At 34.7% G+C, this 19,090-nt stretch overlaps 2 protein-coding genes across 3 annotated transcripts; both read right to left on the bottom strand.

Moving 5' to 3' along the window:
- Window positions 1–2,417: 2,417 nt before the first annotated feature.
- CRK45 (cysteine-rich receptor-like protein kinase) lies at window positions 2,418–6,203 on the bottom strand. Of its 2 annotated transcripts, none has more exons than XM_006598008.4 (7): window positions 5,094–6,203; window positions 4,827–4,943; window positions 4,542–4,711; window positions 4,239–4,449; window positions 3,492–3,729; window positions 3,231–3,381; window positions 2,418–3,140 (listed from the first exon to the last, which is right to left on the bottom strand). In XM_006598008.4, exons 1-7 carry the CDS (start codon window positions 5,893–5,895, stop codon window positions 2,832–2,834), a joined length of 1,998 nt encoding a protein of 665 aa, XP_006598071.1. In that variant the 5' UTR covers window positions 5,896–6,203; the 3' UTR covers window positions 2,418–2,831. The 2 variants fall into 2 exon arrangements, 1 of the variants encoding a protein (XP_006598071.1); XR_001385246.3 differs by having other exon boundaries at window positions 2,999–3,140; window positions 3,506–3,729.
- A 5,344-nt stretch (window positions 6,204–11,547) lies between these two features.
- LOC112999618 (uncharacterized) lies at window positions 11,548–12,407 on the bottom strand. Its single transcript, XM_026125945.1, has 3 exons — window positions 12,404–12,407; window positions 12,124–12,296; window positions 11,548–11,991 (listed from the first exon to the last, which is right to left on the bottom strand). Exons 1-3 carry the CDS (start codon window positions 12,405–12,407, stop codon window positions 11,548–11,550), a joined length of 621 nt encoding a protein of 206 aa, XP_025981730.1.
- Window positions 12,408–19,090: the final 6,683 nt, after the last annotated feature.

Here is a 19,090-nt window from a genome sequence, read left to right as displayed (position 1 = left end):
TTTGAACTGTGGACGAATAGGACACCTAGTATAAGGCATCTTCACGTTTGGAGTTGTCAAGCAAAAATAAGGATTTATAATCCGCAAGAAAGAAAATAGGGTGCAAGAACAATCAGTGGATATTTCATTGGTTATCCAAAAAAGTCACATGGGTATATGTTTTATTGTCTTAATCATAGTATGAGAATTGTCGAAACTAGAAATGCAAGGTTCATTAAATTTTTGAAATCAGTGGGAGTACAATTCCACGAGAAGTGAAAATTAAAAAAGTTAAAGTATAAGTCCCTTTAGCTTGTGCCTCTAGCAATAAGGTGATTGCTCCTTTAGTTGTTGTTACAAAATAATGAAGAGGAACAAAACAATAATGATCCCATGATACATAATGAATATATTGTGGAACAACCATAAGAAGTAGCATTAAGGAGGTCTCAAAGAGAAAGAAGGCCATCTATTTTGAATGACTATGTGGTATACCTACATAAAACAAAAAAAAGACTTAAGCATTAGTGATAAGGATCTTGTTTTGTTTTCACAAGCTGTAAGCTGTGATAATTCTGAGAAGTGGTTAAATGTCATGAAAGAAGAGACAAATTCCATAAAACATAACTGTGTTTGAGACCTTGTAGAATTGCCAAAGGGTTGTAAGATAGTTGGTTATAAGTGAGTCTTCAAGACTAAACGTGACTCTCATGGCAACCTTAAATGTTACAAGGATATACTTGTTGCTAAGGGATTTACTCGGAAAGATTGCATTGATTATAAAGAGATGTTTCCATCGGTCTCACGAAAGGATTCTTTCAGGATTATCATGACATTAGAAGTCCGTTATGACTTAGAGCTACATCAAATGGATGTGAAAACTGTCTTTCTTAATGGGAATTTAGAGGAGAATGTTTATATGGACCAACCAATGGGGTTCTCAGTTAAAGGAAAGAAACACATGGTGTGCATATTAAAGAAATGAATATATAGTCTTGAGCAAGCTTCTCGCCAATGGTATTTGAGGTTAATGATATCATTGTTTCCTTTGAATTTAAGAAAAATATTGTTGATTGGTGTATATATATCTGAAGGTCAGTAGGAGTAAGATTATTTTTCTAATTCTGTATGTTGATCATATCTTGCTTGCAACTAATAGTCTTGGTCTTCTTCATGAGACTAAGAAGTTTCTCTCTAGCAACTTTGATGTGAAAGATATGGGTGAGGTAAGATATGTTCCAATTTAGAAAGGAGACAAATTTAGCCTTGCACAATGTCCTAAATGATTTGGAATGAAAACAAATGGAAGCAATTCCATATGCATTAGTTGTTGTTGCATCTACCATGGAAGCTGAATTTGTAGCATGTTTTGAGGCTATAATTCAGGCTAATTGGCTGCAAAACTTTATTTCAAGGCTTGGAATTGTCGGCAACTTTGCTAGGCTGCTAAAAATATCCTGTGATAACTCTACAACAATATTTTTTTCTAAGAATAACAAGTACTCTAAGGGTGCTAAGCATATGAAATTGAAGTACTTTATCGTAAAGGAAAAGTTTAGAAATAAATAGTATCAATAGAACATATTACCACAGACCTTATAATAGTTTACCCTTTGACAAAGGGATTATTGCCCAAAACATTTATAGAACATGTTAAAAGTATGAGCATTATTGTTATTGATGATCATTAAGTGTAATTTATCTTATGCATTTTAGTGACACTTTGAGCTCATTTATGATATGTTTCTGAGTACTTGTTCTCTATGTTTGCATGCATATTTGTATTAGAATAATGTTAACAGGTTTTGTATTGAATAAAGACATTATACTGACCAATTATGTACTCATAACTAATGGTCATATTAAGGAGAAAACTAAATTGTAGTACATGGAAGGAACTATGTCGATTAAGTGATGTACAACCGCCATGACTCGAATTGGTTCCTATTCTTAATCATGAAATTATGATGTACCTAATGTATAGAACGATTAAATTATTTTAATGCACATTATGTTAGTTTAATCTATTTTTTTATTTAGTCCATAATGTTTATTAATGTCACATGAGCCAAGTGGGAGAATGTTAGAATTAATGTCTCATGTGACTTATGTAGGGACTAATAAATAAATAATTAATAATTAGGGACTAAATTGTAATTAGGTTAAATAAGAGAAGTTTCTAAAGGTAACTGCTACTTGATGTAAGTGATGATTATAAAAGGAATTAATACCCACTAATGTGAAATAAGGTTCACTTTCTGATAGAAAAATATTCTCCCTAATCTCTGGTCATCACATACGTAGAGAGACAGAAAGAATAGTCAAGAGAGTGAAATCTTATTTATCTTTTTTTTCAAGAAATAAAAGTACACTAGAGAGAAGTCTCACTATGAAGAAAGATATGTATTGTTTATCTATTATTTGTGATAATAATAGGCTTCAAGATCCTTTTGGTTTCCTATAATTGTTAATTTAGGAAACCCTTAAAAGTTTTTACATTTCTATGGTATGCAGTATGCATATTCTAAATCTTCACGAAACACTCTCTTGAAGATTGGAAATGGCAGCCTCACTCAAAATATGTATTAGACTATTATACAAGATATATCTAAAACAGAAAATGCTTCTGATTTGCTAGAAGCTCTTCAATATCTTACAAGATGGATATAGTACAATGGAAAAGCTTATTTTTTTACCTATATATTTTTCTAACCAGCATTGGGTCAACATGATTTAGTCTGATTTCAGAAGAAAAAAAAAACTGGAAAGTCTTCATTTCCTTCTTATTTGGTATTCTAGTTTGATTATAATTCAGAAGCAACAAGGGAAAGATGTTTGTATCCTAGTTTCAATTACCTTGGTAAAATGTTAGATATTGTTATATCATTAATAGAATGTTTATTGGAACTTTTTGAAGTTGATGCATCCCCTAATGCCATTCTTCCAACTGAAAAAGCTGGTCGGTTTGGCTTTGGAAGGACCATTGTGTCACTTGCTAGCATTACAACAACAGTGGACATGTTTGGTCTATCTGCTGCATCTTCTTGAACACACAACAGACCAATGTGTATGCACTTCACAACTTCACTCTCTATGCAAGATTCCTCCAGCACTGGATCCAATAGTTCCAAAAATTTTCCAGCACACCATATTTTCCAAGCCTGCAATTATTTGTGATTTGTGAATATTGAATGGCTCTAGTTAACACTGTTGAATTATGCCTTGATCAGGTAGTAAGAGAGAAAACTCACATATAAAAGAAGACCTTGTCCACATTCTGATAGATAGAATCCACTGTTCTTTTTCCCACAAATAATTTCTAGAACAAGAACTCCAAAGCTGAAAACATCAGATTTCACGGAAAATAATCCTTCCATAGCATACTCTGGAGCCATGTATCCACTAATCAAAATCAATAAAATTTTGTTATTTCTCTTACACTAAAGAATATATATACAACGAGGAATTTCATTTTTGAACTCAGAAATGTTTTGTATATGTAGAACTCTCACTAAGTGCCCATTACTCGGTTTGTATTTGCTTGTTTCTGGCCCTTTGAAAATGCTCTTGCCAGTCCAAAATCTGATATTTTGGGATTCATATCATGGTCTAATAGAACATTGCTAGCTTTGAGATCTCTATGAATTACTCTGAGTCGAGAGTCCTCGTGAAGGTATAAAATACCTCTTGCTATTCCATTGATAATGCTTAATCTTAGTTTCCAATCAAGTTGCTTTTTCTTCTCATCATCTAAAAACATAAATGCGGAGAAGGGATCTCAACCAAAAAATAGTATGTGAAGCAAAACATTAAGGATGCTAGAAATTTACTATTCCTTAGAGGGAAAAAAATGTACTAGAAGAATTATTTATTCACTCACTTTTCTAGTTATCTCATGACATGATTATTGATTACATAAGAAAACTTCAATTTAGTTTCACACTGTAAAAAGTTAAACTTCAAATGTGCTATGACTTTTTCGTGCATTATAATCAAAACTTGTTGCTCTTAAATAAGAGATATCAACATATATTATACGTACGGCATATTTAATTGGTGTTACCTTCTGACAATATACAATAAATTTCCACCATACTCACAACCACTTGTGCCCGTACCAGCACTCTTTGACTTGTCTCCATACACAAGTCTAATTTAGAAGTAAAAAAAATTTGAAGAAAAAATTGCAGTAAAAACTACAGGATAAAAAGCTACAATGAACAATATTATTCAGTGAAGCTATCAAGGAATTTACTAACCAAACAGGTGAAAGTTGAGACTTGCATTCGACAAATACTCATATACAAGTATCTTTTCATTTTCCTCCAAGCAGCATGCCAAAAGTCTTACAAGGTTGCGATGTTGCAATTTAGCTATAAACATTACTTCGTTCTTGAACTCTTCTGAGCCTTGACCAGAAGCTTGTGAGAGTCTTTTGACCGCAATTTGTCTTCCATCTGGTAGAATTCCCTGACAAAATACAACAACAAATAAAAACATATAGAAAGAATATAAAAAAACAAAATAAAGAATGTATATCCAAAATTCCAAATCATTTAAACCTTGTAAACAGGGCCATATCCACCTTCCCCTAGTTTAGATGCTTCTGAAAAGTTATCAGTACTCTGCTGAATTGTGATTAATGGGATTGTAGGCAGGTCTGGATTCAATGTTTCCTCAGTTTGAACATTTTGATATGAGGATAGACGAACTGTGTGAGGTATAAGTCCATCTACAGAGACAAGTTTCTGAGTTCTTTTTCCAAGTTTTCAACTAAATTACCACATTTCAGGTTTCTGAAATAAACCATCAAATAAATTCTAACATGTATCCTTGCAGGAAATTACCTTTTCTAGGACGACTCCTGCACCAGAAGCAATAAACACTGAAACATAGTAGAGTTATTGACCCAATCACACTGAAGCTAATGATCAAGATTTTTGACATCTTAATCCCTTGTTTAGCTGTGACAATACAAAATAGTAATAATGAATTTGTAATTTTTTTAATATTTAACCAGATTCAGTTATTTAGATTCAATAAATAAACAAAGTAACAAACAGACATATGTAATAATTCAAGTGATTAAGAAAAAGTAAATTGATGGCTGTAACCTATTTTTCTATATGCCTCAGGAACTGTAGATGATTGGTTGTGAAAAAGGTAGAACATGGAGTCATCATACTTCATGAGACAACTTGCAGACCCAGCAAACCACCCCAACTTTTTTTCACAACATTTGGAAATTTGTGCTAACATGGTCTCCAAACATTGTCTACACCCGTCATTTGTGAGATCTCTACTGCATTGCACCAAGCCATACCTTCTCTGAGAGGAACTCAAATTGAAGCCACCCATATAGTACAACTGGTTGGTCACCAGAGTCGCTTTTCTGATCAAACTTCTCATAAAATCTTCACCTTTCTGAATCTCTTCTGCACTAGACACATCTTTTGTTCCAACAACATGCCATGATGGGTCTACTGTAACATTCCCAAAGAAGTTTTCATTAGAGTACTTTAGCATGCAGAAATCATACCATATGAAAGCAGACACTCTATTGGGGCAGCGCTGAAGAATTTCTCTGGCAGCAGTAGAGACACAGAATTGGCAAAAGTATCCAACCACGTCGCCGCGGCAATCATAGAGGCCATACACAGCATGATTTCCAGAGGTGTTGTTGCCAAAGCTGTAGTGGTTATAACCTTTGCTTGTGGCTGCATCTGTGGATAGCCATGAGAGTATGCTGTTAAGGTTGGTTTGGTATTCACCGCTGAGAGGTTTTTGGGTGGTGTTATGGCAGTCATCTCCCATGTAGTTTGGTGATTGTGCCTTTGTATCAAGTGATTTGATGCTTAGCAATAGCAGGACAGCAAAGGAATATACTGATTTCACATTGAGTAGTGTTGCATCCATTGAGTACTGTCTTTCCTCTAAGATAGTATAATAAGTTGAGTAATTTGCTGTATATATTATACATCCAATGTTGATTTGTGATGATAAGTCAACAAAATTATCTTTATCTGTCCACACTTGCCTTGAGAAATTATTAGATGATCTACGAGTATGTGGACCTCAGTAATCTCCAGTTGATACTTAACTACATTTTTCAGGTAGAGTTAATAACGTGTCACACTAAGATTTACTTTGTTGAATGAAAGAAAAATTATTCAAACTTAAAAATAAGAGACTAAATTGAAGAAAACAAAGTAATATATTTTAGCCTTAGGTTTACTCGAGTCCATTTCTTGTGAATATGGATAAATGTATATTTAAACCCACACTTTGCTTGTGTATCTACAAGTAATTTAATGAGCAATTAATTGTGGGAAAGCAATTATGGCGCCCTATTATATAGTTTGCCGGTTTTGTGGTTAAAACGGGGACCTGCTGACGTGCTGGCTGACATAGCCTGGGAGAAGTGTTGTTGGCCTTTACTAAAACATATTTTGGAAAATTGTTGCCACCAAGATTCGACCGTGTGACCAACTACTTAAAAGATAACCAACCAGTCCACTAAGATACATTACTTTGTTAGTAAGATTTTAAAATTACTTTGTTATGTAAATACAAAAACACCCCCCCCCCCTCCCCCCCACATAACTATTTGCTAATGATTTTTTTTTTTATAATCTCATTGATAAATGTCGATGAATTTGAACTTATGAAATTATATTAATTTGTGATGTATTCTTTTTTTGCTTTTCTTAACATTGAATATAATTTTTTTTAATAAAGAATGAGTGATGTGAATTAATGAATTATCCACTCGACTTTTGATCCAATGTCTTAACTGGACCAATCACTGATTCAGTTTTTGAAATTATTCTTTCAACATAATTTATTTCATATCCATATCCATATCAGATTCAAACTCTGAATCATTTGATTAAAAAAATATAATAAATCACTATCACTTGTGTTAAACGTTATTGGTATATAATTCTTTGATAGAGACCATTTATGACCCATGGGAAACTATTTGCTTGATTAGAGCAACATCCTTATACCAAATTTTTCTTCTTCTTATTATTTAATTAATACATCTGAATGCTCAAAGTTCGAACCCAAAATCCGCTAGGATAAACACAATATGCTCACTGTCATGTAATTCTGTGTTCATGGGTCTATATTTTCACCATTTTGTCAATATTAACTTGTCTTTTGCTGGGTATGTATTTTTTAATTAATGAATTTAAGTAATTTATGAACTCAGATTAAGTAAAATGATTTCTATTCGTTACCTGAATTGATGAAACTCAGATTGAGATCCACAATGAACTCAAGAAACTGATTAAGTAATAAGCTTTCTATTTCTTTCCTTATTTCGTTAGGAAGAATTTCACATCAATAGTATATGGGAGAATTGATGGGCTTGTAGTTGCAGAGAGGGGCATAGCACCCGATATAGGGACTTGGTGTTTGAAATTTTAGGAATCTTAATAAGATACCAATAATCACCAGAAACACATTACATTAGATTATCAAGAAGGGTGTGAAAAATACCTGGATCCATGAAGAACTGTTGGTTTTGTATTCTTTCTCAACCAAATCACCATTTTCCTTTTGGGACCTTAGGTTTCTCATCAGATGGGGCGAAGAGAATACAATTTCTGATTTTGGTGTCTTGGGGACCACAACCTTGCTTTAGGTTTCAACCTGTTAGAGTTCCCATTATTCCCTAACAGGCCAAATTGGTTTCTGCTTATCAAGCCCGTTATTAATTTCTGCTGATAGTCCAGTAGGCTCACCAAATTAGATCAATTTTATTGAGCCCATAAATGTAAATAACTAATATAAATGATAAATATAATATGTAGCCCACACTAATTAATTAATTAGGAAATATAAAATTCCTAACAATCTCCCACTCGAGCTTCATATTAACCTCAATCATTTATATTGCAAAAGTCTTTAGGCACGTAACTATATGTTATTTACTTTTAGACCTTCCGTAAACAATCTGGTCCATCTTATATAGTAACACAGAACCATTGTAGTTTTCCTCACAATCCAACGTGATTGAGCCACAATGATCACCAATGCCACATATACTTGATGACATAGATCAAATATGGATAAATGACATGAAAATAACATGCAATGTGATCTCATTCATGTTCATTTCCAACTAGTCTAAATTTTATTCTTTATAGAGATCAATCCAAACACAATAATAAAATGATAACCTTCAACTTTATTTTATAGAAAAACAATCTATACAAATATCTTAAAAACATAAGGCATATATGGAACATAAATGGGACTCCCACTAAACTAAGGTACTATAAGGAATCACTCCCATATGAGCAGTATGCTCATGAAAAACTTTAGGTACCAAACCTTTCGTAAGTGGGTCAGCTAGCATATCATTAGTCCTTAAATGTTCTATGGAAATTTGTCTATTCTGAACTCTTTCTTTAACAACCTAAAACTTGATGTCAATAAACTTTGATTTGGTTGCACTCCTATTGTTGTTGGAGTAAAGAACTATTGAGTTATTGTCATAATAAATCTTTAATGGTCTTTCAATGCCATCAACCACACCCAAACCAGTGACAAAATTTCTTAGTCATATCCCATGGTTGGATGCCTCAAAACAAGCAATGAACTCTGCGACCATGGTCGAAGAAGCTATGGGAGTCTGTTTAGCAGACTTCCAAGAGATAGCTCCTCCAGCCAGCATAAATATGTATCCAGATGTGGAGCATTTACTATCTTGACATCTAGCAAAATCAGAGTCTGAGTACTCGATGATCTCTAAATTCTCAGACTTCTGATAAGTGAGCATGTATCCTTTTGTTCTCTTTAGGTAACGCATCACACGTTTTGCTACTTTCCAATGCTGCATTACAAGATTACTCAAATATCTGCCCAGAACTCTTACTACAAATGCTATCGCGGGACGAGTGCAAACTTAAGCATATATTAGACTTCCTACAGCTGATGCATAAGGATTTTTTTGCATCTCTATTCTTTTAAGGTCATTATTGGGGCATTGTTTGAGACTAAATTTGTCTCCTTTAGCTTTCGAGGTATCTCCTGGTTTACTATCTTTCATGCCGAATCTACCTAAGACCTTATCGATATAACTTTCTTGTGACAACCTTACGATACCTTGAGAGCGATCTCTTAGTATCTTGATTCCTAATACAAAAGAGGCTTCCCCAAGATCTTTCATCTCAAAATTTTTTGTTAGAAATTTCTTAATTTCTTGTAAGAAGCTTATATCGTTGCTAGTGAGCAGTATATCATCGACAAATAACACCAAGAATGAGTATTTACTCCCACTAAACTTGTGGTATACACAATCATCAAATGCATTTGTCTCAAAACCATATCAGGTAATGACTTGATGGAACTTGTAATACAATTGATGGGAATCTTGTTTCAAACCATAGATGGATTTATTTAGTTTGCAAAGCATAGACTTTGAGTCACTTGATACAAAGTTTTCTGGTTGCATCATATAAATTATTTCATCAATGTCACCATTTAGAAACACAGTCTTAACATCCATCTAATGTAGCTCTAAATCATAATGAGCTATCAGTGCCATTATTGTTCTAAAAGAATCCTTTGAAGATACTGGAGAAAAGGTTTCTTTATAGTCAATGCCTTCCTTTTGGGTAAATCCTTTAGCGACTAGACGAGCCTTATATCTCTCAACATTGACCTTTGAATCCCTTTTGGTTTTAAATATCCATTTGCAACCAATAGGTTTCACACTTTCAGGCAATTCGATGAGATCCCAAACGTCATTGTCTTGCATAGATTTCATCTCATCCTTCATGGCATTGATCCAATTTTTAGAGTTAGAACTATGCATGGCTTGACATAAGTTAATCGGATCATCCTCTGTTAAACCAATGTCATCCTCATGTTCTTGGAGAAAGATAATTAAACATCAGGGATTGCACTTCTCCTCTCTCTATGAGATCTCCTTAATGGCACTTCTTGAGGTTGTTGAGGTTGCTGTATAGGTATTTAAGGAAGAACCTCATCGTTGTCTTATTCTTGAACAATGTCATCAATAATAGTTTGAACATTGTTTTCTATTACTAGAGTTGTTTCTTGAAAAGCAATAGGTATGAGGACTTGAGCATTGTCAATAACAGGTTCTTCCTCAAAGACAACTTTCCTTATGTTCTCTTCCTTCCCAAACTCAACTTCCTCACGAAATCTTGCATTTCTCGTTTCAAATATTGATCTTAAAGTGGGATCATAAAACTTATAGCCCCGAGAGCGTTCAACATAGCCAACAAAATAGCAGCTAATTGTTCTTGAATCCAGCTTTCTTTCATGTGGCCTATAAGGCCGCGCCTCAGCCGGATAACCCCAAATATGCAAATGCTTAATGCTTGGCTTTTTTGCCAGTCCAAAGTTCATAAAGGGGTTTTATTAACTGCTTTACTTGGCACCCTATTAAGGATGTAAGCTGTGATCTTTAAGGCTTCTCCCCAAAGTGACTCTGGCAAAGAAGAATGACTAATCATACTTCTCACCATATCCTTAAGAGTTCGATTTCGTTGTTCTGCAACACCATCCATGCTAGGTTTTCTTGGCATAGTGTATCGCGGAACAATTCCACACCCTTTGAGAAAAAGTGCAAAAGGTCCTGGACATTGTTCTCCCGATCCATCATATCTACCATAGTACTCACCTCCACGGTCGGATTTGACAGCCTTAATTTTCTTTCCAAGTTGAAATTCAACTTCAGCCTTGACACTCTTAAAAATGTCTAGGGATTGGGACTTCTCATGTATCAAACAAAGGTAACCGTATCTAGAGGAGTCATCTATGAACGAGATAAAGTATTGTTGCCCATTCCAAGAAGATGTTGGAAAAGGATCACAAATGTTCGTATGTACCAATTCTAAGATGTCTTTAGCTCTTTCGTCACCTAATTTCCTTATGTTTGTTCATTTTCCCTTTATGCATTCAACATAGACTTCAAAGTCTGATAAATCTAAAGGTTCAAGAATTTCATCCGGCACAAGTCTCTGAATTCTCTGTTTAGAGATATGACCTAAGCGTTTGTGCCATAAAATGGCTAAATTCTCTTTTAATTTCCTATTTGTACCACGTGAATTTGTTTGCATTATTTCATTATAGGAACAATTAACATCCAACATATATAGATTTTCAATTAAGGAACCGGAATCAATCAAATTCAAATTCTGGTAGAGACTAACTTTATTATTTCCAAATGAACAAGAAAAACCAAATTTGTCCAAACTAGAAATAGAAATTAAATTCCGTCTAAAAGACAATACAACAAAAGTCTCAAACAAATCCAAATAAAATCTAGTCTTTGACTGCAATCTAAAAGTTCCTATAGCCTCCACCGCAACCTTTTTGCCATTGCAAACAAATATGAATCTTTCATCATCACTTGGCAGTTGGCTCCACAGGCAACTCTACATGGTTACACTTATGTGAGTAGTAGCACCAGAATCTACCCACCAAGTATCTTTAGGTACAAAAGCAAATTAACTTTAGAACAAACAAGAACAAGAGATTTACCTTTCTTTACATGCCATGTGGCATACTTGGGACACTCTTTCTTCATGTGTCCAGACTTCTTGCAAAAGTAGTAGGTAAATTCCTCATCCTTCTTTGGTTTTTTTGTTGAGAAGACCCTTCAGCATCACCCTTATTTTTCTTTCTTTTCCTATTCTGAGAGGTGGAGCTTAAATGAGCACTTTCAGGTCTGTCTCTCTGCAGCCTTTCTTCCTTTTGCACACAGTGAGATATAAGCTCATTAAGGGACCATTTTTCCTTCTGAGTGTTATAACTCACTTTGAATTGCCCAAAATGTGCAGGAAGTGAGATCAAAATTAAATGCAAGAACATGTCTTCACCAAGCTCTAACTTAAGTGCTTTCAGTTTAGATGCCAAGTTAGACATTTCCATTATGTACTCCCTTATATTACTTTTGCCCTTATACTTCTTGGAGAAGAGTTTAGCCAAAAGGTTACTTGTCTCCGCTTTCTCATTTTTGGCAAAGTACTATTCAATTTCATCAATAAATTTCTTTTCATTTTCACCATCAGAAATAGAGCCCCGAAACGCTTATGGAATAGAGCGCTTCATGATAATAATGCACATTTGATTGGAGCGATCCCATTTCTCATCTTTTACCTCATTGGAGGCTTCCGGAGTGGAAGTGGGTCGTTCCGTTCTCAGTGCCAAATCCAAATCCATATAGCCGAGAACAATTTCTACGGCTTCCTTCCAGACCTTAAAATTTGTCTCATTCAGCATAGGGATATTGTTCACTTGAGCAGATACATTTGTAGCACTAGCAACAAAAACTGAATAATAATAAAAATAAAAATAATTACATGCTCACAAATAAGCCAATAAGTTATATAAAATATATACATAACAAGACATGTGCAAAAAAGTTCACATAACAAACCCATCATAAGATACCCATCACAACATTAATTCATAGTCTTTGAACAGAGAAATTAATTTGTAATTGGTATTCTCAATGCAATGATCAAATATTGACAATAAATTCTGTCAAATCATAGTCTTTCTTTGGACCGATTATAATTCACATGAAAATACCTTATAATTTTCACACATTTATCATCACATGTACAAAATTATTTGGCCAAATTGTGTCTTCCTTTGGGCTGAACAAAATTCGCATAAATAATTTTATACTAATATTTATGCAATTTTAGTTAAATTAATTTATGAAATAGAGATTGCTTTGATAATATATTGTTTCAATCAACCCAATCAAAATTACCAGACATAAAAAAGGAATAATTTTGAGGGTTTGTAATTTTTGAATTTACATCAAAACATAATGGGAATCTCCAATTAATACTCATAATTCATAAATAAAAACAAGGAAAACAAAATAAAATGCAAAAGCCAAATTGCATTTAACGATATGCAACGAGGGCTTTCTTATGATGATATAATAAAGCCAAAGATTATGTAAAACATGATTATTATAATTGGAATCTGAACACAAAACATGAATGCGCATATGATGATTATTATATCATGATTGAAAAGAAAAAAAAATTCCATACTTACAATCATAATTATAATTGCAAAGATAAAATCCCAAAATAAAATTAGGGTTTATGTAACAAAATAGTATAGGTATAACATAAACCAAATAACTTTAATTTCCAATAATCTAACAATAATGGTGGCTCTGATACCACTTTTTTGAAATTTTAGGGATCTTAATAAAATACCAATAATCATCGGAAACACATTACGTTAGATTATCAAGAGGGGTTGTGAAAAATACCTGGATCCATGATAAGCAGCGGAATTGATGAGTCAGAGGAACGGTTGGTTTTGTGTTCTTCCTCAACCAAATCACCGTTTTCCTTTTGGGACCTTAGGTTTTTCGTCAGATAGGGAGAAGAGAATACAATTTCTGATTTTGGTGTCTTGGGGACCACAACCTTGCTTTATGTTTTAACCTGTTAGAGTTCCCATTATTCCCTAACGGCCAAATTGATTTCCGCTTATCAAGCCCATATTAGTTTCTGATGATAGTCCAATAGGCTCACCAAATTAGATCATTTTTATTGAGCCCATAGATGTAAATAACTAATATAAATGATAAATATAATATGTAGCCCACACTAATTAATTAATTAGGAATTATAAAATTCCTAACACTTGGATGTGGGATATATCTATGGTGTGACCTCATGGGTGACATAGTGTGGGGGAAAGGAATGATAAGCTAAAATCACATGATTGCAAGGTGCGTGCCTTCCAACTAGATTTTCTCCATACAGTTGTCAACTAGATTTTGTCAAACAGTTTTTTGGTTAAACTTTGGTAAGCTAGTAAAGTAGTGTTAACTCTCATAAACTCCTGAGTTTAAAACAAGTCAAAGAGTTTGAAATTAACTATTATTTTCCCACATTGACTCCATAATAAGTGTTTTACCATAATTCAAATGATATGAAGAATAAAATTCTTTTTAAAATATTTTATCTTTAATAATTTATTTTTTATGAATTTATATATAATTTGAACATAACGTAATTTGATCTTATTTAGTACTAACTAGTATTTTAGCACTACATTGTAAAGACTAAACATTAGGAGAGTCAAATACATCATTTCATGAGAGGAAAATGTTTAAATAAAAATAAATGTGAGAAAGAATACGAGTAAAACAGTAAATACATAGATAGATTTTTATATTTATATATGTAAGGTGATGCACAATTACATTCTCTCTAATTTGGGTTCTGTTGGAGGAATAGGAAAGAAAAAAGTGTGGGGAGCTATTTTGTTGAGTTTTTAATAAAATAAAATAAATATTTTTGGTCCATCAAAATAGACCAAAGTGTATGCACTTCACAACTTCGCTGTCTATGAAAGATTTTTTTAGCAATGGGTCCATCAGTTCCAAACATTTTCCTCCACCCCATATGTTCCAAGCCTACAACCAATAGTGATTTAGGAGTTGCTTTGGGCACCTAGCATTTCTTTTGGGACACCCAACAACCTAGGTGAAAGGGCTAAAATGTCCTTCACCAGTTTAATATAAAAGGAATAATGACTTATGTTAGTCTATGAATACGACTAACTTTTGTGTATAAAACTTGTGTAAATTATATCAAACTCCTCCAATTCATGGTTATTTTGTAGTGTTGTAATTACTTTTGGGTAAAGATAGGTAATAAATACATAATACTTCCATTTTGTGTGTTTAATAATCATTTTCTCTCAATTTCAGGTTAATTGGGCGAGTTTGTGAAGTGCTAATTTTCAACCTCTCGCTAAGCCAATCTACTGGCTTAGCGAGCCATCCGCTGAGCACAACACTCCTCGGCTGAGCGCGAGGACGAATCTAGAAGAAGGATGAGGTGTGCTTGTTCACTGAGCGAAGGGCCATCCTGCTAAGCGCACCGTTTCAGTCCATTCACTAAGCAAGAAAAGCCGCGCTAAGCCAAAATTCACTAATGCGCGCTAAGCGGTTCAGAATTGCGCTAAGCGCACGAGCACGAATAAAGCCTCCTATTTAAGCCTGAAATCAGATTTTAGAGAGGAGTTTGGCCTTTTCTTGAAGCTTCTCCATGTCTAGAGAGTTCTAGAGAGAGAAAAGTCCAAGTTCCAGAGAGTTTGAGAGATTTTGTTGTGTGAAGATCTGCAGAGACCAGAGCTTGAAAAGGAAGTCGTCCTGAGAGCTTGAGATAAGTTTGTGAGTGACTGTGAGGTCCTAGAGGTGGAGGAGACATCCCCACCACTTGTATTTCTGCAATCTTTCATCTTTCTCTTCTCTTTGTTGTAAAGGAAGCTTCCCAGTTATGGAAAGCTAAATCCTCTGTTGGATCTTCCTTGTAAGTACTTGATGTAAATATCTTTTTGTCTATCTAATGATGTTTTGTGTGTTCTCTATGCTATTAGTATTTCATTTTAGTATGCTTGTACCTTGATCACGTAGATGCATGCTTTGTTAGGGTCATTCAACAGTGGAAATTGGTCTGATTCTTAAAACTTGATAGGACAGGGCTAGTTTGTCATACTATCACGAGGGATCGGGGTATGATGACCTAGTTGTTGTATGTTTTTCTTAATGTGGTCCTAGCCGAGTTTAGTCCAACAAGAGGAATCTGCGGACGATGCTTGATCAGGATTAGGCTAGACTATCATGAGGAATTGAGGTTTAGCATTTCAGGAGACACCATAAAATGCATAAGCATTGTTAAGTAGCGAATATCCTTTTAACATCAGACACCTATTAGGAAGACCTATGTGTCATCTATTTGTCTTTACACATCATAACTCATGTGATTTTTCTTTTAATAGTTAGGTTACACACCTGTTCATAGTAAAAATATCTCTTTTTACACTAGACACCTATTCACTTACCAAGTAACACAAGTTCCCTGAGAGTTCGATACTCAATTCTTACCGTTTTATACTACTTGTGCGATCCGGTGCACTTGCCGAAAGCGAACAAGTTTTTGGCGCCGTTGCCAAGGAACTTCTTTTTATTTGGAAAGTTAGTTCGTTTTTAGGTGCCTATTCTTTATTCTTTATTCTTTGATTATCTGTGAATATTTATTGTCAATTCATATTTGTCTTCTCTTATTGAATTGGATATCTGTTGTTCTGTCAGTATTTTGTATGTATAGAATCTCCTACAGGTGGCCTAGTTATTCCTAAGAAAGACAAATCTCTTACCGCTGTATCATGAAGATTGTTATGTCTATTCCACTAATAAATTGTGATTTTGCTGGAGGAGAGCATCACCGGAACAATTGTTACTTTTATTCTCTAAATAACTGTGATTGAAGACAGGAACCGACCATGTACAACTATCATGAGAAAAGAAGAGCTCCTGATCTTGAAAGTGTATTAGCAGACTTCGTGACATACCAAGCTTGCTCTAAAGGTGACTGTTATTCCATGCAACAGTAGGGAACTCAGTTTAAAAGGGACTATTCTTCTACAGATTATCAATGGGAGTTAGAATGGCAACCTTAATATCACAATGAAGCAGAAGGATTGTCTAATCTGGATTACCTGTTAATGCAATTCAAAGATACTATAGATTCAATGCAACAAGCCTTTAAAAGAACTAAAACTCAGATTGGCAAGCTGGTAGATGACATGACTAAAGTTATGGTCAGAAGAGAAGAAAAGTATGCAGAGATTGTAGCACATCAAGAAAGCATTCTTCAAGTTACCACAATCCATCATCAATTGATCAACAAAGAAGAAAAGGATGAAGTCTCCAGCACTCCAGAATATCCCTGCATGGCAACTGCTGGCTATGTTGTAGGGAAAGATAAAGGTCGATTGGAACTCAGTTTGGAGGATCAGAAAATATCTTTTGACCTCTTTGAAGCCATGAAACATTCAGATATGGGTGATGCCTGTTATGAAGAAGAAAAGGTAGAGCAGGAAATAGCATTATCAGCTTCAACCATGGTACTACAGTTTCCTTTGGAAAAAGAACCTGGTTATATTGTAGACTGCTTAGTTTGTGATGAAGAGCTTGATGATCCAAAAGACAACTCCATTGGTCATGTGGTTTTTGAAGAATTAAAAAACATTTAGACCAACAGAAAAGCCCAAAGCAGAATTAAAGACCCTTCTAGCACATTTAAAGTATGTATTCTTGGAGGATAATGAGACTAAACTTGTTATAATTAGCAACTCTTTGAAGAAGGAAGAAGAGGATCAACTGGTGCAGATTCTAAAGCGGCGTAAAGTGGCTATTGGTTGGCACGTCTCTGATTTAAAAGGAATCAGTCCATCATATTGTATGCACAAAATCAATTTGGAAGCCAATTACAAGCCCGTGAGACAACCTCAGAGAAGATTGAATCCTATAATGAAAGAAGAAGTAAGAAAAGAAGTGCTCAAGTTACTAGAGGCAGGGCTCATCTATCCAATTTCAGACAGCTCATGGGTTACTCCTGTTCAAGTTGTTCCAAAAAAAGGAGGCATGACAGTGGTAAAAAATTATAGAAATGAGCTAATTCCTACAAGAACAGTCATCGGATGGAGAATGTGTATTGATTATAGAAAGCTCAATGAAGCCATAAGAAAAGACCATTACCCGCTTCCCTTCATGGATTAAATTCTTGAGAGACTTGCATGGCAATCTTTCTACTGTTTCTTGGACGGATACTCGGGTTACAATCAGATTGCAGTAGATCCTCAGGACCAAGAAAAGACAGCTTTTACATGTCCCTTCAGTGTTTTTGCTTATCGCCGCATGTCGTTCAGTTTATGTAATGTCCCTGCTACTTTCCTGAGATGTATGATGGCAATTTTTGCTGACATGGTAGAGAAATGTATCAAAGTCTTTATGGATGAGTTTTCGGTCTTTGGTGCATCTTTTTGGAAATTGCTTAGCAAATTTAGAGAAAGTGTTACAGTGCTGTGAAGAATCTAATTTGGTGCTTAACTGGGAAAAATGTCACTTTATGGTTCAATAAGGTATTATGCTGGGACACAAGATCTCTAAAAGAGGAATTGAGGTGGATAAAGCAAAACTTGATTTTATTGATAAACTTCCACCCCCAGTTAATGTAAAAGGCATACGCAGTTTTTTGGGTCATGCTCAATTTTATCGGCGATTCATTAATGACTTCTCCAAAATTGCTAAACCCCTAAGCAATCTATTGAACAAGGAGGTTGTGTTTGTGTTCAATGAAGAATGTTTAGAAGCCTTTAACACTCTCAAAGCCAAATTGGTTTATGCTCCTGTGATTACAACACTAGACTGGGGACAAGAGTTTGAATTGATGTGTGATGCAGTAGGTGTTGTGCTAGGGCAGCGGAAGGGCAGAATGTTTCATACCATCTATTACGCTAGCAAAGTTTTGAATGATGCTCAGATTAACTATGCCACCACTGAGAAAGAATTCCTGGCAATTGTGTTTGCACTCGAGAAATTTTGATCTTATCTGGTGGGATCAAAGATAGTGATTTACACTGATTACGCAACAATTAAATATTTGTTGCACAAAGCTGATTCCAAGCCACGATTGATCATATGGATATTGCTGCTTCAAGAATTTGATTTAGTCATCAAGGACAATAAAGGTTCTGAAAATGTGGTAGTAGACCATTTATCCAGATTGGTGAATGAAGATGTCACTTCAAAAGAGGTTGAACTAAGAGATAAATTTCCTGATGAATCTTTGTTTCTGATTACAGGGAGACCTTGGTTTGCTGATATGGCTAATTTCAAGGTAGCAGGTGTCATACCTAAAGACCTCAATTAGCAGTAGAGAAAGAGATTCTTCTATGATGCATGACATTATGTTTGGGATGATCCACACTTATTCAAAGTAGGTGCAAATAATCTCCTTCGAAGATGTGTGACAAGTAAGGAGGCCAAGGGCATATTGTGGCATTGTCACAATTCACCATATGGCGGGCATTATGGCGGAGAAAAAACAGCAGCTAAGGTTTTACAGTCAGGATTTTTCTGGCCAACACTTTTTAAAGATGCCCATCACCATGTCTTAAAGTGTGACCAATGCCAGAGAATGGGAGGAATTTCCTGAAGGAATGAGATGCCACTGCAAAACATTATGGAAGTTGAAATTTTTTATTGTTGGGGTATTGACTTCATGGGTCCATT

Source organism: Glycine max, chromosome 15 (genome assembly GCF_000004515.6).
Source record: "Glycine max cultivar Williams 82 chromosome 15, Glycine_max_v4.0, whole genome shotgun sequence".
Lineage (NCBI taxonomy): Eukaryota > Viridiplantae > Streptophyta > Magnoliopsida > Fabales > Fabaceae > Glycine > Glycine max.
This window is presented reverse-complemented; position numbering and strand designations above follow the sequence as displayed.

Coding starts and splice junctions, on each gene's coding strand:
- CRK45 (XM_006598008.4), bottom strand. CDS start 5,895: ATGGATGCAACACTACTCAATGTGAAATCAGTATATTCCTTTGCTGTC. Junction 4,944..5,093: donor TGAGGCATATAGAAAAATAG/GTTACAGCCATC, acceptor GTATTGTCACAG/CTAAACAAGGGATTAAGATG. Junction 3,382..3,491: donor AACCGAGTAATGGGCACTTA/GTGAGAGTTCTA, acceptor GATTTTGATTAG/TGGATACATGGCTCCAGAGT.
- LOC112999618 (XM_026125945.1), bottom strand. Junction 11,992..12,123: donor CTCCGGAAGCCTCCAATGAG/GTAAAAGATGAG, acceptor GAAATTGAATAG/TACTTTGCCAAAAATGAGAA.